Source organism: Oncorhynchus gorbuscha, linkage group LG04, assembly GCF_021184085.1.
Source record: "Oncorhynchus gorbuscha isolate QuinsamMale2020 ecotype Even-year linkage group LG04, OgorEven_v1.0, whole genome shotgun sequence".
NCBI classification, from domain to species: domain Eukaryota; kingdom Metazoa; phylum Chordata; class Actinopteri; order Salmoniformes; family Salmonidae; genus Oncorhynchus; species Oncorhynchus gorbuscha.
The window spans coordinates 63818622-63842447 of NC_060176.1; the positions used below are offsets into that span (position 1 = coordinate 63818622).

At 42.9% G+C, this 23826-nt stretch overlaps 1 protein-coding gene across 3 annotated transcripts; it reads left to right on the forward strand.

Moving 5' to 3' along the window:
• The first annotated feature begins 8351 nt into the window (after window positions 1–8351).
• Window positions 8352–23488, forward strand: LOC124034476 (zinc finger protein 462-like). Of its 3 annotated transcripts, none has more exons than XM_046347728.1 (11): window positions 8352–8661; window positions 13434–13482; window positions 13715–19527; window positions 19627–19907; window positions 20325–20443; window positions 20624–20773; window positions 21056–21305; window positions 21574–21710; window positions 21875–22098; window positions 22311–22911; window positions 23018–23488. In XM_046347728.1, exons 2-11 carry the CDS (start codon window positions 13473–13475, stop codon window positions 23143–23145), a joined length of 7713 nt encoding a protein of 2570 aa, XP_046203684.1. In that variant the 5' UTR covers window positions 8352–8661; window positions 13434–13472; the 3' UTR covers window positions 23146–23488. The 3 variants fall into 3 exon arrangements, with proteins under 3 accessions (XP_046203684.1, XP_046203686.1, XP_046203685.1); XM_046347730.1 differs by having other exon boundaries at window positions 19630–19907; XM_046347729.1 differs by having other exon boundaries at window positions 13439–13482.
• Window positions 23489–23826: the final 338 nt, after the last annotated feature.

Here is a 23826-nt window from a genome sequence, read left to right on the forward strand (position 1 = left end):
TCAGAATATAATGTCTTACTTGTAGGAAGCGAAAAAAGTCCTGCTTTGGGAGTCGATATTTCTCAACCATCTGCTCAAATTACAATAAAATCTTATCAGCAAATAAGTAATTTAGCCTGCGTATGCCCTTATTAAGCCAAAAGTTAAAGCCAGCATCCAGCAATCCTGGACTGAAATCTGGGTTGTTCAGAATTGGGGTAAGAGCAGAGGTTAGTTTGGACCTTCCCAGGAAGCGTTGAACTGATCTCCATACTTTGAGTGTGTTAAGTATAACGGGGATTATTGCAGTGATCTTCTACAGACTTGAAACTTCTGAAAAATAAAAGATCCTGTAAGGGGCATTTTGAAGGAGAAGTCTCAATGTCTAACCAAATACATTTACATTTACATTACATTTAAGTCATTTAGCAGACGCTCTTATCCAGAGTGACTTACAAATTGGTGCATTCACCTTATGACATCCAGTGGAACAGTCACTTTACGATAGTGCATCTAAATCTTAAAGGGGGGGGGGGGAGGGAATACTTATCCTATCCTAGGTATTCCTTAAAGAGGTGGGGTTTCAGGTGTCTCCGGAAGGTGGTGATTGACTCCGCTGTCCTGGCGTCGTGAGGGAGTTTGTTCCACCATTGGGGGGGCCAGAGCAGCGAACAGTTTTGACTGGGCTGAGCGGGAGCTGTACTTCCTCAGTGGTAGGGAGGCGAGCAGGCCAGAGGTGGATGAACGCAGTGCCCTTGTTTGGGTGTAGGGCCTGATCAGAGCCTGGAGGTACTGAGGTGCCGTTCCCCTCACAGCTCCGTAGGCAAGCACCATGGTCTTGTAGCGGATGCGAGCTTCAACTGGAAGCCAGTGGAGAGAACGGAGGAGTGGGGTGACGTGAGAGAACTTGGGAAGGTTGAACACCAGACGGGCTGCGGCGTTCTGGATGAGTTGAAGGGGTTTAATGGCACAGGCAGGGAGCCCAGCCAACAGCGAGTTGCAGTAATCCAGACGGGAGATGACAAGTGCCTGGAATAGGACCTGCGCCGCTTCCTGTGTGAGGCAGGGTCGTACTCTGCGGATGTTGTAGAGCATGAACCTACAGGAACGGGCCACCGCCTTGATGTTAGTTGAGAACGACAGGGTGTTGTCCAGGATCACGCCAAGGTTCTTAGCGCTCTGGGAGGAGGACACAATGGAGTTGTCAACCGTGATGGCGAGATCATGGAACGGGCAGTCCTTCCCCGGGAGGAAGAGCAGCTCCGTCTTGCCGAGGTTCAGCTTGTGGTGATCCGTCATCCACACTGATATGTCTGCCAGACATGCAGAGATGCGATTCGCCACCTGGTCATCAGAAGGGGGAAAGGAGAAGATTAGTTGTGTGTCGTCTGCATAGCAATGATAGGAGAGACCATGTGAGGTTATGACAGAGCCAAGTGACTTGGTGTATAGCGAGAATAGGAGAGGGCCTAGAACAGAGCCCTGGGGGACACCAGTGGTGAGGGCGCGTGGTGAGGAGACAGATTCTCGCCACGCCACCTGGTAGGAGCGACCTGTCAGGTAGGACGCAATCCAAGCGTGGGCCGCGCTGGAGATGCCCAACTCGGAGAGGGTGGAGAGGAGGATCTGATGGTTCACAGTATCGAAGGCAGCCGATAGATCTAGAAGGATGAGAGCAGAGGAGAGAGAGTTAGCTTTAGCAGTGCGGAGCGCCTCCGTGATACAGAGGAGAGCAGTCTCAGTTGAATGACTGGTCTTGAAACCTGACTGATTTGGATCAAGAAGGTCATTCAGAGAGATAGCGGGAGAGCTGGCCAAGGACGGCACGTTCAAGAGTTTTGGAGAGAAAAGAAAGAAGGGATACTGGTCTGTAATTGTTGACATTGGAGGGATCGAGTGTAGGTTTTTTCAGAAGGGGTGCAACTCTCGCTCTCTTGAAGACGGAAGGGACGTAGCCAGCGGTCAGTGATGAGTTGATGAGCGAGGTGAGGTAAGGGAGAAGGTCTCCGGAAATGGTCTGGAGAAGAGGGGAGGGGATAGGGTCAAGCGGGCAGGTTGTTGTCACAAGACGCGAGATTTCATCTGGAGAGAGAGGGGAGAAAGAGGTCAGAGCACAGGGTAGGGCAGTGTGAGCAGAACCAGGGGTGTCGTTTGACTTAGCAAACGAGGATCGGATGTCGTCGACCTTCTTTTCAAAATGGTTGACGAAGTCGTCTGCAGAGAGGGAGGAGGGGGGGGAGGAGGATTCAGGAGGGAGGAGAAGGTGGCAAAGAGCTTCCTAGGGTTAGAGGCAGATGCTTGGAATTTAGCGTGGTAGAAAGTGGCTTTAGCAGCAGAGACAGAGGAGGAAAATGTAGAGAGGGAGTGAAAGGATGCCAGGTCCGCAGGGAGGCGAGTTTTCCTCCATTTCCGCTCGGCTGCCCGGAGCCCTGTTCTGTGAGCTCGCAATGAGTCATCGAGCCACGGAGCGGGAGGGGAGGACCGAGCCGGCCTGGAGGATAGGGGACATAGAGAGTCAAAGGATGCAGAGAGGGAGGAGAGGAGGGTTGAGGAGGCAGAATCAGGAGATAGGTTGGAGAATGTTTGCGCGGAGGGAAGAGATGATAGGATGGAAGAGGAGAGAGTAGCGGGGGAGAGAGAGCGAAGGTTGGGACGGCGCGATACCATCTGAGTAGGGGCAGTGTGGGAGGTGTTGGATGAGAGCGAGAGGGAAAAGGATACAAGGTAGTGGTCGGAGACTTGGAGGGGAGTTGCAGTGAGGTTAGTGGAAGAACAGCATCTAGTAAAGATGAGGTCGAGCGTATTGCCTGCCTTGTGAGTAGGGGGGGAAGGTGAGAGGGTGAGGTCAAAAGAGGAGAGGAGTGGAAAGGAGGCAGAGAGGAATGAGTCAAAGGTAGACGTGGGGAGGTTAAAGTCGCCCAGAACTGTGAGAGGTGAGCCGTCCTCAGGAAAGGAGCTTATCAAGGCATCAAGCTCATTGATGAACTCTCCGAGGGAACCTGGAGGGCGATAAATGATAAGGATGTTAAGCTTGAAAGGGCTGGTAACTGTGACAGCATGGAATTCACAGGAGGCGATAGACAGATGGGTAAGGGGAGAAAGAGAGAATGACCACTTGGGAGAGATGAGGATCCCGGTGCCACCACCCCGCTGACCAGAAGCTCTCGGGGTGTGCGATAACACGTGGGCGGACGAAGAGAGAGCAGTAGGAGTAGCAGTGTTGTCTGTGGTGATCCATGTTTCCGTTAGTGCCAAGAAGTCGAGGGACTGGAGGGAGGCATAGGCTGAGATGAACTCTGCCTTGTTGACCGCAGATCGGCAATTCCAGAGGCTACCGGAGACCTGGAACTCCACGTGAGTCGTGCGCGCTGGGACCACCAGATTAGGGTGGCCGCGGCCACGCGGTGTGGAGCGTTTGTATGGTCTGTGCAGAGAGGAGAGAACAGGGATAAACAGACACATAGTTAACAGGCTACAGAAGAGGCTACGCTAATGCAAAGGAGATTGAATGACAAGTGGACTACACGTCTCGAATGTTCAGAAAGTTAAGCTACGTAGCAAGAATCTTATTGACTAAAATGATTAAAATGATACAGTACTGCTGAAGTAGGCTAGCTGGCAGTGGGTGCGTTGTTGACACTACACTAATCAAGTCGTTCCGTTGAGTGTAATAGTTTCTACAGTGCTGCTATTCGGGGGCTAGCTGGCTAGCTAGTAGTGTTGTTTACGTTACGTTGCGTTAAAAGAACGACAATAGCTGGCTAGCTAACCTAGAAAATCGCTCTAGACTACACAATTATCTTTGATACAAAGACGGCTATGTAGCTAGCTATGTAGCTAGCTACGATCAAACAAATCAAACCGTTGTACTGTAAAGAAATGAAAATGTGATACTACCTGTGAATGCAACCGGGTTGTTGAGTTCTATTCAGAAGACGTTGGCTAGCGTTGGCTAGCTAGCAGAGTCTCCTACGTTAAGGACGACAAATAGCTGGCTAGCTAACCTCGGTAAATTAAGATAATCACTCTAAGACTACACACTCTAAACCTAAACAACACAATTATCTTGGAACGAAGATACGAAGACAGCAAAGACAGCTATGTAGCTAGCTAACACTACACTGATCAAGTCGTTCAGTTGAGTGTAATAGTTTTCCCAGTGCAGCTAATCAGTGGACGTTAGCTAGCTGGCTAGTGAAGACTACATTAGGACGGCGAAATACGATAATTACGCAATTATCTTTGATACAAAGATGGCTATGTAGCTAGCTGAGAAGAAATTGCTAAGATTAGACAAATCAAACCGTTGTGCAATAATGAAATATAATGAAATGTAAAAAGTTATACTACCTGCGGGAGCGAAGTGCCGATGCGACCACTCGCACCAAAATAGAGGAGTCATAATTTGTGATCCAGTCAGAAATATAACAAAGGTTTGTCACACCATTGATAGAACCTGATATTGGGCAGGTCCAATAGGTCCATAGGTCCATAGAACTTGGCAGCTGCAATATTGCCATCTAAAGTCTCGGCTTAAGAGCGTCTGCTAAATGACTTAAATGTAATGTAATGTAATGTAAAGGAACTTAGCCATCCATTTACATCCTTTATTACCTTTACCTTATTGGAGAGTAATACTGGGATCATTTGGATTGGGTAAAGTAGTCTAGATAAAATGTTCATTTTCAAGAAGGATATTCTACCCAACCAAGAAATCGGGAGAGAGTTCCAGCACTCCAGATCCTGTCTTATTGTATCAAACAAGGGAACAAAATTGGCTCTGTACATTTGCTGGAATTTAGGAGTTACAAATATACCCAGATACATGAAACCTGAGGGACACCATTTAAAAGGGAAGGGGGGAGAAGTATTAGGTACAGAGTGTAGGCTACCAAGTGGCATAGCCTCTGACTTAGTTAGGTTAATCTTGTAGCCTGAGAATTCGCTGAATAATTCAATAATATTAATAAGAGATGTAATTGAAGTCTCGGGACTAGAGATGAATATTAGGACATCATCAGCATACAAGCTTATTTTATGGTGAACATCACCAATGAGCAGCCCCTGTATAGCAGGCGTTACCCTGATGGCCTCGGCCAGTGGTTCCATAACGAGTGCAAAGAGGAGAGGGGACAAAGGACAGCCCTGTCTGGTACCTCTGTGTATAGAGAAGCTATTTGACCTTAGCCCATTAGTAAGGACAGCACCCTGAGGATCATCATATAAAACTTTCACCCATTTTATAAAGTTGTCCACTAGACCAAATTTATGTAGAGCAAATAATAGGTAAGACCACTCCACACAATCAAATGCTTTCTCAGCATCTAGGGAGAGCACAAGACCATCCATAGCACTTTGTTACGCTTGAATTACATTAAGAAGCCGCCTGACATTGTTGCATGACTTACGGCCCTTGATGAAGCCAGTTTGATCTCCTTTCACAATTAGTGGCAGTGAGTCCTCTAATCTTGTGGCTAGAATTTTAGGAAGCAATTTTCTATCCACATTCAGAAGGGAAATTGGTCTGTACGAGGAACAAGACTCTGGACATTTTCCCTTTTTGAGAATAAGGGAAATGTTGGCTTCTCGACACTTTTGAGGGAGCTGGTAATTTGAAAATGAGTGGTTAAACATATCACGCAATGGCTCAAGGATCAGGCCATGGACCTCTTTATAGAACTCACTACAAAACCCGTCTGGTCCTGGGGCCTTACCATTTTGCAGATTCTTAATTGTGAACATTATTTCTTCCTCTGTAATAGGGGCATTAAGGAGAGACCTCTGAGCTCCCTACTATCTCCGAAGAACAATCTTACAAAAGAAGTTCTCCATTCATTTGGGTGCATCCTTTGGCAGTTCTGAGGCATAAAGGTTTGTATAAAATTTCTTAAATGAGTAATTTATCCATTTATTTTCATATAAATGATTGCCATCAGAATCAGTAATAGTAGCAATTGACTGAGAGTCAGCTCTCTTTTTAGCTAGGTATGCCAAGTACTTTCCTAGCTTATCGCCATGTTCATATAGCTTTTGCTTGACAAATCTAATTTTCTTTTCGGCGTCCTGTGTTAGGAGAGAGTCTAACGTTGATCTAATGACTGATATTTCCTTTTAATAGGGCAGGAGTGGGAGTTTTAATGTAGTCCTTCTCTTTAGTTCCTAATTCACCCTCTAACATTTTTTGCTTTTCACGCTTTTTCCGTCTCTTAGTGGCTGTGTATGACATAATCAGACCCCTGGCATATGCCTTACAGGTCTCCCAAAGAAGCGATTGATTGAGAGTTAATAGAGAGAAATGCTTTAAACTCTGTAATAAAATATGATGTGAATGTATGGTCTTTAAGAATGGTTGTATTCAACCTCTAATGTCTTGACCGATTGAATGCCCCGTTGAGTTTTATGTCCAGGATCACCTCAGCATGATCAGATATGACTGTTTCCTAACCTAGCGGATAAAACAGACTTCAAAGACGTCCTGGGCATAAAAAAGTACTCTATCCTAGTCTGACATCCATGAGGTGCAGAGAAAAAAGTGAATTCTCTGTTGGAGGGATGAAAAGCATCCGCATACCCCAGATCATCACAAATAGCTTTAAGTGACTTAGCTTGAGGAGAGAGTGAAGCTATACTGCTGGGGAACTTATCAATAAGGGGGTTCAACAAGCAGTTAAAATCTCCTCCAACCACTGCAGTGTCCCTCAAGACCTATGTTAAGGGGACATGTAGTAGTTTTACTGCACATCAATGTGTCTTACAGTAGTGGCGATAGGTCTACTGTAGTCTATTTTATAGCTATGTTATCCACGGAGAAGCTAACCTCACGACAGAGGTACTCTGTAAGCACTGAACCAGTCGTACACGGTGTGATCATGGTTCATGACTATTTAGGGGATTCTATTTATTAGAGGCATGTGTGTTAACCATCAGAAGAGTGTTTTGGATATTTGGAGATTCCCTTCCACGTGTTGCAATCTGAGTGACTACTAACTCCTCTGTTGCTGTCATCAGTAGCAATTTGACTTGTGAGGTCTCTTACCTTCTTACTGATTGTGCCTGGACTGACTGTGCTGGCATTGACACTAGTACTCAAGGGGACCAGTTATCCTACTTATTTATTCCGAAATATTATTCTACTGAACACATGATTAGAGCATTTTACTAGTTGCATTGTAGTTGAAACTACACATGGCAAGCAATGTTTATTGTTGTTTTGGAGGTGGAAAGTCCGCTGGACTTCCTTTACGACCAGTGTGGTACACCTCAGTGGTATCTTAGATGTGTTCTAAGGTTATCCCCATCGAGGGGCCTGTCTGCTCCTCTCTCTTCTCGTGGGGAATTTTACAACTAGATTTTTCCTGCTCTGACGGCCTCGTACAGTGTTGCACCTAGTTTCGATGAGGCTCATCCTGGGTCTGGGCTAGTATTTCCCCCCCCACCAGCGGTTGGTGTTGGCAGCAGAGACACAAACGAAAAGGTCAGACCCTTTGTACAAGTTGTCAGCAGCCGCATTGTTATTAGATTGGCTGTAACCTTTCAACCAAATCTCCTGGTGTTTGTGCTTCAAAACACTCAGTGGCTGTCGAGGCCTGTCAGTCACCACAGCATCCTTGTGTGGCAACCTCTCCAGTACCTGCGAACTGAGACAAGGTTATCTGCCTGCGATATCGCACAGCGTTTCACCAGTGGGAGTCATCGGGTCAGTTGCGGGACTGATACCGTTAGTGTCATTGTAAGGGGTTTCAGTCCCCCACAAAGCGGGAAATGTATCATCGGAAGCAGAGCACACTCTGTATGTCAATGCTTTTATTACTGAGACGGCCACAGTGCTTGCGGAAGTGTTCAAAGGACAAGAGAAGTTCATCTCAACAACAGCATTGCACGACTCCGAGAAGGAGGGAAGTTTCTCATTCACAAAGACTGCTGGCTTGAAATCAAGAAACTGCAGCTACGTGAAGGTGACTTCATCAAAAACTGCATGACCTTTGATCAAATGATTTCAGTAAAGTTCATGTGGTTGACATGTCGGAAATGTTTTATAATCATAATGCAACACACTTTGAAAGGCTGTAATGATGGTCAACAACTTGACAAAAGTGATCCACTCCAATGCACCCAATGAGAGAAGTTTCCTTAATTGTTAATTTTCTCAAAATCTAAAGACACAACCTAGATTTGAGCCAATGTTTTAAGTAGTTGAACATATTATTACTCCAAACAAGTGAAAGTGGCAAACTGACACGTTTTTATTTTCGTCAGAAAAACTTTCCTTCGAAGGTGTGTCTTTGATTTTGACGGCATGCACATGCGCAGTTCGGCGTGAGAGACCGTTTTAACGCATGCGCTTAGCTAGGCAACGTCGCCATGACATCGCCTACAAGCGTTATCGGGGATTTCTATTGGAGAAGCAGTTTCTGCCTATCTTCATGATTGTACTGTCTTTGGCTTTATCTTTATCGTTGATTGACAGATTTATTTGCACTGCACGCCACCCCCTGGCACTATCGTGACTGCTAAATTGTTTTATGTGTAGCCCCTCGACGCCGGCGTTGCTGGTTCTCAGACGGAAGAGGACACATGAGGTTGTTGTAGGAGCAGGAAAAAATGGCGACGAACATCGACTACAGAGCTAACACATTGAGGAATCGAAAACTAGTCTGAGTCTCACCGATTCTCTGTGGAAACGTGAGTAAGCTATTCAATCTATTCCATAAACGTCTTTGTAAATGTTCATTGCGGGACAGGTTTTGTAGTTTTTGCTTCGTAACATTTTTCATATTTCTGAACTGGATCAATAGAAAGGCAAAGGGGGTTCCGATTCCACTCCCCTTGCAATTTTAGTTCCTGTTCGACAAGTGACAGAGCTGGGACCGAAATGGTGTAAACTTTATTGTTCACAAGTTTGATTCTAGTAAATGCAGCAAGTGTTATTTGGTAAATATGTGCAGTTATCAGAGGTTGCATTTAAGAGACAATCTAGATATATTATGTCAATGCAGCCAGAGCTCAGCTCAAGCTTTGGCTACCTTGCTAATACTGTTGTGTTTAAGCGAATTACCCATTCTAGTATAAGGCTGCAAATGTCCAAATATTCTAGTTCACAATTTCAGAGGTGTTGTCTCGCATGTAACGGATTGTGTGCTGAAGTGTCTTATCCTTTGATCTATTGCTGGGTTGAGGATTTCAAAGGAAAGATCAACTGACATTTTGTGGTTAATCATTTTGTGGTCCTCTTCGATCTGAGGACGAGGCTTATAAACATGCAATGTCTGAAGACACACTGTGGCCACTTAGGTGTGATTGCAAAGCAATACACAACTCTAGATTTCTTACATACTCATATTATTATTCGATTTATTCTGCTCGCTCAAGCCCTTAATAACGGCTTTAGTTATTAACGCAAAACCAATTTCCAAATGTGCAGACTGACAAAAATATTTTTGATAGCATGAATACTTTTTTAACTACAACAAAATGTAAATGTGTTCCCAATATATTTCAATGGCAATAAATGTGCCATAGATTTACATCGGAACATTTAGGACATTTAGGTGTATCTCCTCCTACACTATTTAAACGATCAACTTTGAAATGTTCAGACTGACCCATTATAGATTGTTTGCATGCAAGAATGTTGATAACATTTGTACTTTCTGAACTACAAACATTACACATATTAATAAACACTCCATAGGCTTGAATGGGAAGTATTTGGATTTGACAAATACACCATTTCAGCTATCAATGCCAAACTAACATTGAGATGTTCAGACTGACCCAACTAAATCCTAAACTTTGATCAACTATAACTATACAAATGTGCATAAATTAGCATAAAATAACCCACCAACAGTAACTTTTCAACTATACAAATGTGGATAAACCAGCTTTCAAATGTAAATTTACATATTAGAACAAATACCAACTCTAACCCTATCAGCTAAAAGCACGAAACCAACTTTCAAATGTGCAGACAGCCCCAACTTAAATTGTTTAAGAAATTATTTTTGATAGCATTCATACTTTTTGTACTAGAACAATATTTAAATGCGCTCCCAATGCATTTCAATGGCAATAAAAGGGCCATAGACTTACATGGGGAACATTTTGGCACGCATCTCCACTTACACGTTTAAGCTATCAACACCAAACCAACATTGAGATGTTCAGACTGACCCAAATTAGATTGCTTGCATTCAGATTCTTTATACTTTTTAACTATAACGGTTTTAAATTTGCTAAAATTAACATCACGTGCGCTGCAAAATACATTTAGAAATGTATGTTATTCAATTATTGCGTCAACGAGCATCTGCATTGCCAGGGGCTAAAATAGAAGTCCTTTCTATATCTGACACGGATCGCGCTGCAAGTTCTGCCTCTCCCATCTCATTGGTTTATAGAAGCAGGTACCCATGTGTCATCTACTCATTAGTTATACCCACGTGGGTGATTGAAAGACGAACTTTGTTGCCGGTCGTCGTGGTAATACTATGAAAGTTTAGATTCCAATCACCATTTAATTTCAAAGATTAAATATGCCTGGAAGGAGGAGATATGACTTGCAACGATTCGGTTGACCATTTTATGTGTGGATTAATTGTCGGAGTAGAGGACCTTGTGCATTTCAGGTAAAATAACAACTCAATGTTTATATCCCAGGACAAATTAGCTAGCAACAGCAAGCTAGCTAAATTGGACAAATTAGCTAGCAAGTGCAAGCTAACTAGCTAAATTGCCATAAATGTTTAATGCTTCTCGACCTGTCCCCAAATTAATGTCTATATTTGGACCTGCGTTTCGTGATCGTGCTTGGTGTAGGGGGACAAAATTAATTTAAGCACGACAGCGCATGCGCGCAGCCGGTTTGGGTTCCGTGTTAGAATCACAGTAATACAGTGGTAGCTATTTAAAATGGTCCTGCTCCAATTAAGCTACAAGACCAACTTTAAAACATTCAGGCTATCCTAACTTCAAATTATTTAAGGTTTTTATTAACTATATACATTTAGCATAAAATAACTTACCAACAGTAACTCTTGAACTGTTCAAGCTAGAGACACCAAACCAACTTTATCATGTTCGTGCTATCCTATCAATCGACCCATCACAAACTAGCATGCACACCATATGGAAATTTTATTTATTTGTAATAATGACAATTACAACAATACTGAATTAACACTTATTTTAACTTAATATAAAACATCAATAAAATCAATTTAGCCTCAAATAAATAATGAAACATGTTCAATTTGGTTTAAATAATGCAAAAACAAAGTTTTGGAGAAGAAAGTAATATGTGCCATGTAAAAAAAAAACCTAACGTTTAAGTTCCTTGCTCAGAACATGAAAACATATGAAAGTTGGTGGTTCCTTTTAACATGAGACTTCAATATTCCAAGGTAAGAGGTTTTAGGTTGTAGTTAAAATAGTATTTATAGGACTATTTCTCTCTATACCATTTGTATTTCATATAACTTTAACTATTGGATGTTCTTATAGGCACTATGGTATTGCCAGTGTAACAGTATAGCTTCCGTCCCTCTCCTCGCCCCTACCTGGGCTCGAACCAGGAACACATCGACAACAGCCACACTCGAAGCATCGTTACCCATCGCTCCACAAAGCCGGGGCCGTTGCAGCGCAGGGGGAATAACTACCCCAAATCTAAAAGCGAGTGACGTTTGAAACAATATTGGCGCACACCCAGCTAACTAGCTAGCTATTTCACATTGGTTACACCAGCCATTAGGCTGATAGGCTTGAAGTCATAAACAGCGATGTGCTTTCGAAGAGCTGCTGGCAAAACGCACAAAAGTGCTGTTATAATGAATGATTACGGGCGTGCTGCTGCTCAGTCAGACTGCTCTATCAAATCATAGACTTAATTATAACACAGCAATACGAGCCTTTGGTCATTAATATGATTGAATCCGGAAACTATCATTTCGAGAAAAAAACAATGTTTATTTCAATTAAATACGGAAACATTCTGTATTTTATCTAACGGGTGGCATCCCTAAGTCTAAATATTCTTGTTACATTGCACAACCTTCAATGTATGTCATAATTACGTAAAATTCTGGCAAATTAGTTCGCAGTGAGCCAGGCAGCCCAAACTGTTGCATATACCCTGAACGCAAGAGAAATTACAATTTCACCTGGCTAATATTGCCTGCTAAACTGGATTAGTAGTTATTATGATTGATTGTTTTTTTATAAGATAAGTTTAATGATAGCTAGCAATTTACCTTGGCTTCTACTGCATTCGCTTAACAGGAAGGCTACTCGTGGAGTGCAAGTTTACTGTGCGGTTGCAAGATTGGAACCCCTGACCTGACATGGTGAAAATCTATTGTTCTGCCCCTAAACAAGGCAGTTAACCCACAGTTCCTAGGCCTTCATTGAAAATAAGAATGTGTTCTTAACTGACTTGCCTAGTTAAATTAAGGTATAACGTTTTTTATTTTTTATAATCAGAAATCGGCGCCCAAAAATACCGATTTCCGATTGTTATGAACTTTAAATTTGCCCTAATTAATCGGCCATTCTGATTAATGTGGTCGACCTCTAGTTTGGGGTTTTAGGCTGGGTTTCTGTACAGCACTTTGAGATATCAGCTGATGTACGAAGGGCTATATAATAAATTCATTTGATTTGATTACTGCTGTCACTCACAACTATTTCACAACCATAAATACTTCAAGACTAGCAAGCACACCACATTTACTTCAGTAATTTTCCTTTTCTAATTTTGTGTTTGTTTATGAATGCATGGAGTCAATTATAGCTGGTTGGATTAATGTATGCCTATGGTAAAATATGGCCTAGGCTATGTAGTGTGTTTTGCCTACATTACACTTGCCTTTCTGGAGTCACCTTATGTCTTGGTTGTTCAGGTCTTAAAGTTGGGCTATTAAAATAGTTATGTGCTTTTCCAAGAGGACATTCAGAGCTCATCTTAAGATGCAGTTGATTATGGTTATAATGACACCATTATTGTGTGTTGATAAGCTAAAAGTCACTACTTTTTCAGTAATGAGAATGTGATATTGTGCACAGAGACAGAACTATAAGAATATCACTAGCAAACCATACGTTTTAAGTCTCGACCTGTGACTGTACTTGTGTAGCAACACTTTTCAGTGTGACTAACTGTGCTTACAATTTATTAAATGTATACATGACAGTGAACTTGTGGTACTTCCTGCAAAAATGTTATATTCAGATCAGCTATAGGTCTAAATCCTATTCAGATAAATTACACCTATTGTCTTATTAAGTCATTTGGATCAGTTATGGAGTCGCCTAGTTGTGGAGAAGTTGGTAAATGTCTCTCCTTTTATCAGTTTTTTTTTTGCATTTTGCATGTTTAGTCTGGTTTTGCTTGTGTTATGTGAGACAATGTCATGAAATTATTATGCTCCCCAATATGTTTCTCTCCCATTTGTCAGTAAAGTTCTGGGATCAAGAAACTCGCAGAGCCAGGGGAGATGGAGGAAGGTATGACTTGTTGTTCTTATTTTTGACTTGTATACTCTGTAAAATAATTCTGCCAACAGCCTACCCCATAATACAAGTTGTTAACTGGAGAATGGTGAACTCTATCACCTGCCTTTTTAGGAGCTTGGTTGGTCTGATAATAGTTAGATACATAGCACATGTAATAATTCATATCTGATAAATGTATTATTCTGCAGTTGTATAGATTAAAAGCTCTTTTATACACCTACAGATTCCGGGCACCTCGACAAGTCTGATCAAATGACCCACGGTCAACCAGCCTCTCAACAATCCATGTCTCCAAGTCAGTCATTCCAGTGTAAACATTGTGTCCTCCTATTCAAATCAAAATATTTCCTCCTGGAACACATGAAGAAGGTGCATGGCGTTGATGTGGATCCTTCACAAAATGATGGGAGTTCTAATCCCTCAGACAGTTCCACACAACCTCACAGTAGCACTCTCTACAACAATTCAGAGGAGAGTTTCTCTTGCCGGCATTGTATGTTTACATCTTCCAGTTGGCCTGTTATTATCAAACATGAAAGAACAAATCACAAGGTTTCGGTAAAGGGTCCTGGTAAGGGCAGGACCCTGAAAACACAGAAACTGTATTTAAGGGGCAAGCTGCATAATGTCAAAGTGCCACTGCCAGGGAATAAGAACCAACACAATGTGTCAAGACTCCAATGCAAACAAGGGGAAGTGGGGAGACTGAATTTCCCCAAATCCAAGTCTACCTCAAAAACCATAAACATTCCTAGCTCTAGTCTATTGCTGGAGAACCTGAAAACTCAAGTGGGATCCTCTGAAAATATTTCCAAATTCAAAATTGCGCATGGGTCATCTTTAAATTCCTCACAACTGAAGTTGCCCAACCTCTCAAGGCCATCACGTGCGCATGATGTGACCCTCGTGTCACATGCGCCTTTCCTTAGCTATGACCACGACGGTGGTAAAGGTGTCTCTAAAGTAACTGAAGAGAGATCTCATACAGAAAGTGAACAGAAGGGCTCTCACTGCTGCTCACTCTGCAACTTTTCTGCAACTTGGCTAGAAGATCTTTACACTCACCAGCGAAGTGAGCACAGTTACCTTTTTTACAGCATGGGGCTAAGTCTGCTGGACGGAACAGCGACAGAACAGCGGGATCCAAAATCTGAAACGTATAATGAAATGCCACTAACAGAGCCATTGGCTAATGCCACCAAGAAGAGGATGCATGATGACACTGCTTTGAGTCCTGCTAAGAAAAAGATCAAAACGAGCCCTGAAAGTACAGTCATCCAAAGCAAGCTGTCAGGGGGCACTGCTTTTACCTTTGAGGTTAGCGAGGATGAAGAGGAGGGGGATGCCTGGAGAACTGAACTAGATGCCTCAGGAACTGAAAAAGATGAGCACGATCAATTGGAAAATAGAGAAAGCAGGGACAAACACAAAATACTTTATCGTTGCAAACATTGTGACTACAATCACAGGTCATCTCGCAGTTTGAGCACCCATTACCAGAGAATGCACCCATACATCAGGTATGACTTTCAGTACATCATTAATCCAGATGATTGGACTGCCACCTTCCGTTGCTTGGAGTGTCCTGTTGAGTTTGCCACCGCTGATGACCTCAAGAAGCACTATAGGGATCATCACCCAGAAGCTCCAGATGTGTTCATGATGCGATCAGATCAGCTTGATTTGGTGTACAAGTGCTTTGCCTGTCCATTCACCATTTCTAATGGCAAATACTTGAAACCCCATTACAAAAACAAACATCCAAAACTGAAAATGAGCAGTCCTTTAATGTACTGCAGTTTTACTGCCAAGCCTTCTAAAGACGAACCCTCTAAATCACATTTAGGGCAAACCTCCAGCCTAAAGAATGCAGAGGTTGTCTCTCCTGAGAGGTCTCTGACCCCATGTAAAGAAACTGTTCATATCAACTCTACACCCCCAAAAGAATGTTCTGCTTCCATGGGGGTGGATGAGGAACTGTACCACTGCAAACATTGTGCCTTCAGCAATAAGTCAGTGGTTGTTGTGCTTGCCCACTTCCAAAAAAGCCATCCGAAGGCAGGATTGACAATTGATGACATAAAACAAGAATCTCTTGCCACTTCCAGGGAAGCTAAGGACGAAACACAGTCGTCTCCTCAAAATATGGTTTTGGAACCATTCAAACTCCCAGAAGTAAAGTCCCCCAACACGTCCCCCTTTAAACCCGATGTTGCACAGGATGATGTAGAGAACGTGTTTTTCTGCCAGCATTGCAACTATGGCAACCTCACAGTGAGGGGGGTGTTGAATCACCAAAGGTCAAGACACAGTGATCTCAATGCTACTGTTGAACAGATCCATTTCCATACTGCGGAGGTTCATTGTCAAAGCAAAGTGTCACAGGGCATAGGAAAAGTCTCACATAGCACTCCCCTCCAAAAAGATTTAGCACAGGAACATGTTATAAAGCCATTCAAACTCCCAGAAGTTAAGTCTCCTAACACATCCCCTCCCATATCCAATGTTTCGCAGGCAGATGAGAGTTTGTATTTCTGCCAGTTTTGTGGCTATTGCAACCCCACAGTGAGAGGCGTTATGAATCATCAGAAGTTGAGACACAGTGCTCGTAAGTCAACTGCTGAACGGATCATTAAACATACTGCTGCGATTCGTAGCAACCACAAATTGAGAGGGGTTTTGAATCATCAGAAGTTAAGACAGAGTCATCTCAAGGTGACTGCTAATAAGGTCATCAAGCACACTGCTGAGGCTCATGTTCAAAGTGAAAAGCTTCAGTCTACTGGATTTGACTCATCAAACTCTTCTCTCAAATCCACTGTTGAGAACGAGATAGCTGACTTGTTTTTTTGCCAGTACTGCAACTATGGCAACCCCAGAGCTATAGGGGTTTTGAATCATCAGAAATTAAGACATCGTTGTCTTCAGACATCAACTAGTCAGATCCTTCAATATACATCTGAGCTTCGTAGTCAGAAAGATAAACCTCAGTCTGCTGGATTTGACTCCTCTCTCCTCACATCTGATATCGGAAATGAGGCAGGTAACTTGTTTTTCTGCCAATTTTGCAACTATGGGCATCCCTCAATGAGAGGAATGTTGAATCATCAAAAGAGAAGACACAGTGAACTCCAAACAACACCTGGCGACATCTTCAGGCATACTGCTGAGGTTGGAGGGCAAACCGAAGAATCCAAAAAGTCTAAGGGAGTCAACTTGACAAAGTCTTCTCACATCTTACCTCATCCTCTTGTGACAGAAGAGGCTGTGTTATTCTGTCAGCTTTGCAACTATAGCAATCGAACCATGAGGGTGGTTGTGGAACATCAAAGGAAAAGACACCCAGATCTTAAAGCAACTGCTAAACAAATCCTTGAATATACCGCTATGATTTTGTCCCAAACTAGCAAATCTCCTAACTCCTCTTTCTTAACATCTGATGTTGTCCAAGAAGAGTTAGATAAGTTCTTCTGCCAATATTGTGACTATAACAATCCCACAGTGAGGGGGATTTTTAATCATCAAAGTAAAATGCATTGTGATCTCGAAACAAACGCTGCGCAGATCTTAAGGCATACTGTTGTCGTCCGAGAGCAAACTAAAAAATCTCAGCCAAAAGCAGTGAACTCGCCTAACTCTCCTCACCTCTTGTCTCATCCTCTTTTGAAGGACGAGGTTGAACACGTGTTTTTCTGTCAGCTTTGCAACTATAGCAATTCAACGGTGATGGGGGTTTTGAATCATAAAAGGAAAAGACACCTTGATATGAAGCCAACTGCTAAGCAAATCCTTGAATATACTGCTACTGTTTTGGGGCAAATGAGCAAATCCCACCTAGTACGAAGAAACTCGCTAAACTCATCCCAAGAAGAAGAGAGAAAGTTGTTTTACTGCCAGCATTGTGACTATGACAATCCGACAGTTAGGGGGGTTTTGAATCATCAAAAATTAAGACATAGTGATCTGAAGGGAACTGCGGATCAGGTTGTCAGATGTACTGCGATTGTTCCCGGCCCAAATAAAAAATCAACAATGCAACAGCCTAACAAGTCCTCCATGAAAGCCTCACAATCTCGCAAGCTGAAAGCTGCACTGCTCAGGTCCTTGAAGTGCCGCAAATGCTCTTATACAACTCCCCATATATATCTTTTGAAAAGACATCTGAGGAATAACCACCAAGAGAAAGCCCCGATCACTACGATTATACATTGGGCTTACCAAGATGGCCATTTACAGGAAGGTTATCACTGTGAGTGGTGTGCTTGTTCACATACTGATGCGAAGGGACTCCTCCGGCACTACCGGCAATGTCATCCAGATAAAAAAACTGGACTTGAATCCATCATCCTGAGGTTGCATGCCGGCCCTAAGACTTCTCGATCTAAAAAGACGAAGCCTAACCCAGAACACAATGAAAAACATGATCAGATTATCCTCAGGTTTGGGGATGTTCCAAAGACCACTTCACCTTTTCAGACCGGAGGAGGTGACACACAAGTCTATCCATGCAGAGCGTGTCCCTTTAAGGCTACTTCCATGGGGGGTATAAGCAGCCACTACCATGCAGTTCATCCATGGTCTGTCAAGGAAGATGGGTCTGTGTTAGATGTCATTAGTAGTAGGCAGACCCAAGAACCGGAGGTCCATGAACAGCTTGATGTTCATGAAACCTTGAGTTCAAGCGAGACATATAGGTGCCCTGTCTGTTCCGGAGAGTTCAACAACCTCCATGGTATGTTAACTCATTGTGGTAAGAAACATCCGGAATATGATACATCAACTTATGAAAGTGAACCTGAAGCGCAACCTAGTACAAGTGAGGGGACATTGGTATTCAAGTGTTCAATCTGTCCGTATGTGAACTCTCACTCTCATGGTGTTCTAACTCACTGCCAGATGAGGCATCCAGCCGTCAAAGCCAGAACTGAGAGACTTGAACAAGAAATTGTGCACTTCACTGACCCAAATGAATGCCTGAAAGTCCGATCGGGTAAGCGGATGGGATTGGCAGGCTTCCGGTGCAATATGTGTCCAGTCATCCATGCAAAATTCAAGAAGTTGAAGGCTCACTATGAGATGGATCACAAACGATCTGCCGCAAATATATTCAAACCAGCTTTGAAACAATCCACTGCCATTAAAAAACAATTGCTCTCCAAATACAGAGGCTCCCAGACCTCAATTGCCCAGGCTGCCATTTTAAAAAATGGGAAATCCATCATAGTCAAGTGCCACCTTTGCAAGTACCTTTGCGCCACTAAAAAGGGCCTTGCCTGTCATCTTCGCATTAACCACAGTACAGTGGCTCCAATTGAGGACAAAGAGTTTTCCTACAAGTGTGCACTGTGCTCGTATACAACTTTGATTTGTAAATACCTTGCAGCCCACTATAGGAGGCAACATGGCAATGCTGCTTTCACCAACCACTTTGTTCCAGCATTCAGACCTCACCGCATTCTTCCAAACTCACCGGACCATAAGGCTTCTTTGAGTCAGGAAACCAAATCACCTGGTGAGAAGATAAGCTGTTCTCGCTGTTTTTTCCAATGTCTTAGTGAAAAAGGCCTGGTCTCCCATTATGCGATTTGCCACCCAGGAGTCTCTCCCAGCAAGCACAAATCTAGCAAACTTAGCCCGAATAACACAGTGCAGTCTCCCCCCAAGCCTAGAAGTCATCCCCAGCAACATAAACCTGTATGCAAATTATTTGATCCACAATGTGAGAAAGGCAAAGCATTGCGTCCAGTTAAATGCAAGAAATGCGTGAAGTTATCTTTCAACTCAAATCTGCTGCTAAGTATCCACTACACCAATTTCCACAATGAAGATTTCACACAAGACTTCACTATACTTTCAAAGAATTCAGAGGATGGCACAGAGTTCTACAGATGTGGATACTGTAACCTCCAAATCCAGGGCAGTGCGGATCTCTGCTCCCATCTCGACCATCATAGTGAGGAGTTTCAGAAGCTGACAAATGGACAGAAGAGGAAACGACGCCTCAGTGACCCACCGCCAAAGACCAAGCCTGTTAAGGTAAGTGGCACATAATGCAATAAAGTGTAACCCTATGCATTTTGCCCTTTATGTAGCCTATGTGATCCTCAACCTTAATCATTTATTTTTGTCTTTCAGCAGGAAAGACTAGAACTGCCCGAGGTTCTGACAGCAGAAGAATCGGACAGTCATTGGATTGTGACACAGGTGGAATCTGTTACAACAGGGATGGGTCCACTGGTGTCTCCTTCCCCTGTCCCATCGACAACAGAACCAGGGGGGGGGTCAGTAGGAGAGGAGTGCAACCACTGCGGGCAAACTTTCATGTCTTTGAAAGGTTTACGCTCACATGAGCGGAGCCATGCAGCTACATCAGCGCTCAAACGGCTGGACAATGTACCTCATCAACAGAAGCAGATGTGAGAGGAAGAGATTTCTATTGTATATTTAAGCAATAAGGTCCAAGGGGGGTGATTTGATATATGGCCAATATATCACAGCTAAGGGCTGTTCTTAAACACAACCCAACGCGGAGTGCATGGATACGGCCCTTAGCTGTGGTATATTGGCCATATACCACAAACCCCTGCGGTGCCTTATTGCTATTGTAAACTATTTACCAATGTAATTAGAGCAGTAAATATGTTTTGTTATTCTCGTGGTATACAGTCTGATATATCAGCATTCAGAGCTTGAACCACTCAGAGGGGAGTATTTATAGTATGTGATCAATCTTGTAATGTTACCTTAGGTTCCACCATACAACATTCTTTCTTGTTTGTATATAAATCAACTGGATAAATCAATTTGTGAAATGTCTGCTATTGTCTCTTCAGGTTTGACCGCCATATTCGACGTCGACCCGGGACCATCAGACCCTTCCACTGTGGGCTCTGTCGTTACAGGACTACCATATTGAGCCTCTTGAAGAATCATCTGCTCAAAGTACATGGCGGTGAGACAACCTTACTGCTACAGCACACTGTCATTGTTACAACTTTTCAAAGGCTTAAGAAAAAATGTATCTCTGTCAATTTGACAGAATCTGATACTGTATGAAATGTTAATCGAAATGACAAAAGCTGTGGAAAACATCTTAAACCTGTTTGCTTTTTAATCTGTCTTGCTGGAGTAGCTCAGGACCCATCCAAGAACCTCCCTTCCTCCGTGACCGGTAGCGAGAACAAGGAACACACCCTGAGGGCCGCTGAAGAGACCCAGAACCTGCTAGAACCTCAAGAAGGCAACCAAATGTCTGATTCTGAGGAATCAGACTTCACTGAAAGCAAGTGTTCCCTTTTACATTCATTGTTTAGGATTTGAATTATTAAACTTCATGATTCGAACACTTCCTCTAAAATATGAAAATTTGTTATGCAGCATACAGACAAGACAATCAGTATAGCTATACAAACTCAACTTTTTAAAAATGCATTATGTCTTGTATATATACTCCTCAAGAGTATTTTGCCATTAACACCTCCCCTACCTTTCTGTAAATCAGAGAAGTCATCTGCTGAGTGTCAATGTAATGTGGTACTAATATCCAGTGTATTTTCCGTTATAGAACCAGTATACTCGGAGCCCCCAGATGTCCAGAGGCAGCTCAACCACTACAGGCAGGTGGCTCAGGCCAAGGCCTCCAGCAGCCTTCCAAGCCCACAGACCACCAGGACCACTCAAGATGGCTTACTCGTCTGTGAGTTTTGTATCTACACCTCAACACACATCAAGAGTATGCGTCGACACTACATAAATCGCCACAATGGGAAAAGGCTTGTGAGGTGCAAGGACTGCTCATTTTTCACAGGCTTCAGGTAATATATTATTTCCAGAAGAATTTGCTCAAATGCCCATGCTTGCCTTTGCTGTGTCATATTTGTTGCTTAGTATACATATTATTGCTATGTCTAAAGAATAGTGATTGAACAAGAAGCACTTGTGACACCTAGTATTGCTACATTAACTGACTCTTTAAATGATGTACAAATGCTTCTTGGTCTCAATTGTTGCCATCTATTAAGCCTCCGTATGATATATTGCCAAATTTGTGGTACCATATTTTTCTCTGAATGCTTACATTAGGAAAAAGTTGGATATGCACATAGAGACGGCACATGCCGGTAGCCCAACAGAAGCTCCTAAGGAGCTACACTGCCCTCTCTGTCTTTACCACACCAAAAACAAAAACTCCATGATCGACCACATTGTCCTCCATCGTGGTAGGTGTTCTTGTGGTATTGTTAAAATAAATCCATGCTTTATTCATCATTACACTCATTAGACACCTTTTATGGCTGTCTACCATTTATTCTGTCTTCTACTTGTCAGTACCACACCCAGACTTTACACTGCTGATCCTGGTTTGTTAATTTTTTTTAAACAGAGCAGCCAGTGGCCCCTATAGAGGTGTGTCGTCCGAAGCTGTCACGATATCTCGAGGGCATCGTGTTCCGCTGCCACAAGTGCACCTTCACCAGTTCCAGTGACAAGAAACTGCTACTGCACATGCTCAAGCACGACGATATCAAGCCATACAAATGCAGACTGTGCTACTTCGACTGCACACAGCTGAGCGAGTTGGAGGCACACCTGTGCGATAAACACCAGGTTAGTGTTCTAGCTACACTCTCCTTACACCCCCTCAATCATGAATCTCATGCTAACTAGACTGTGGCTCTAAACAGAGAACAGCTCCTAAGGCACAGAGGACTGTGCCTTAGGATTTAAGACTTGATGTATCTAGTCTTCTCTGTTGAGTCATTTGTCCTTCTGTAGCTGATGTAAATATGTAATCTTCCTTGTGGTGTTCTCTCCGGGAGGTTGTGAGGAACCATGAGCTGGTGGGACAGGTCCATCTGGAGGAACTGGAAACAAGACTGAGCAGAGTCAACGGGGAGGGAGAACAATTCATGGACTGTGAGGAGACCCAAGGGCAACAAGATGAGGTGAACAAAGATGGCGATAAGGAGGTGGCAGAGAACACAGCCCAAAACAGTGAATTCCAGGATTTTAGTGATAACGAGAACCAAGAGGGACAATATAAGCAATCCCATGAGAAGGTAGAGGAACATTTAATGGACTGTGAGGAGGAGAACCAAGAACCTGGAGAGATGGACATAGAAGAACAAAACATCCAATATCATGAGATGTCAGTGCTTAAAGATGAAGCCTGCAACTATCACAAGATGCCAGTGTTTGAAAATGAAGAGGGCAAAGAGGAAATGCACAGTAATCATGGTGCAACACAGGAAAATGAGGAGGCAGTGAAGACTGACTGTCTAAAACCTGAGTGCGGTAATAAACCGGAGCAAGGGTCTGAACAGGATGAAAAATATGAAGAAAACCCCAAGAGTGGCGAGAAGCAAGATCACGAGGTGGAGGAAAACGACAAGGAAAATGGCAACATATCTTCACCAAAAGGTAAGTCAATTTTGACACGAAACTATTGACATCCAATTAATCAAACTGTTTCTGGTTCCCTGTCAGATGTTTAACTTTGCTTCTTATTCTGTTATCATTCCTGTAGATGCCTCCACTACCCTGAAGATAATTCCAGTGACCAGAAATGAGAAAGCACTTTCCTGCGAGCTCTGTGGTCGGACTCTCATGAACAGCACTGACCTGGAACGGCATGTGATGCGCCATGGCTTGTAACTCTGTGTTGGTGCAACTGATGAGGATGTATTGATACTGAGGGTGTTGCTGCTTAGAAATGGGAGACATGTCATAAGAGGGCTGCTTTTAACAGCAAGCTGATTATGTAAAGTTCAATTGAATAATGTTTTATTGTCACTTGTTGCATACTGTTTCCACCTGTAACTATTCTTGACTGGAGACACTGCAGCTATTGTTGTAAAGGACAGTCTTTTATTATTGTATATTATGTCATGCCAGAATGACTGTTCACATTTCCAACATATTGGCTGTTTTGATGCTTTGTAAATATGTTGATCTTGTTGTCTTTTAACATTTCTGTAATAAATGACTTTATCCTAGAGCTATTCTATTTCATAGCTATTTCATTTGTGAAAACGCTTTTCCTCATTTTAAGGATAAGAACTATTGCTGAACCAATCAAGACAAAACATTTTAAAGGAGGACAAAGCAATGATAAAATCATTGACTAGGGAAAGAAGTGCAATAGTTTTTGTAAATATGTACAATGAATGGTGGATGGTGGCAACCACTCCTGTGAATCTGCGTTGACTTCACAAATTCTTACGTATTATTTTTTTCTCATACAAGTAGCCACAGATTGTTCATAGCTGGGCCCAGTATCCCAAAAGCAGAGGCTAAGTGAATCGTAAGAACCATTGAGATCGATGGTGCTAACGA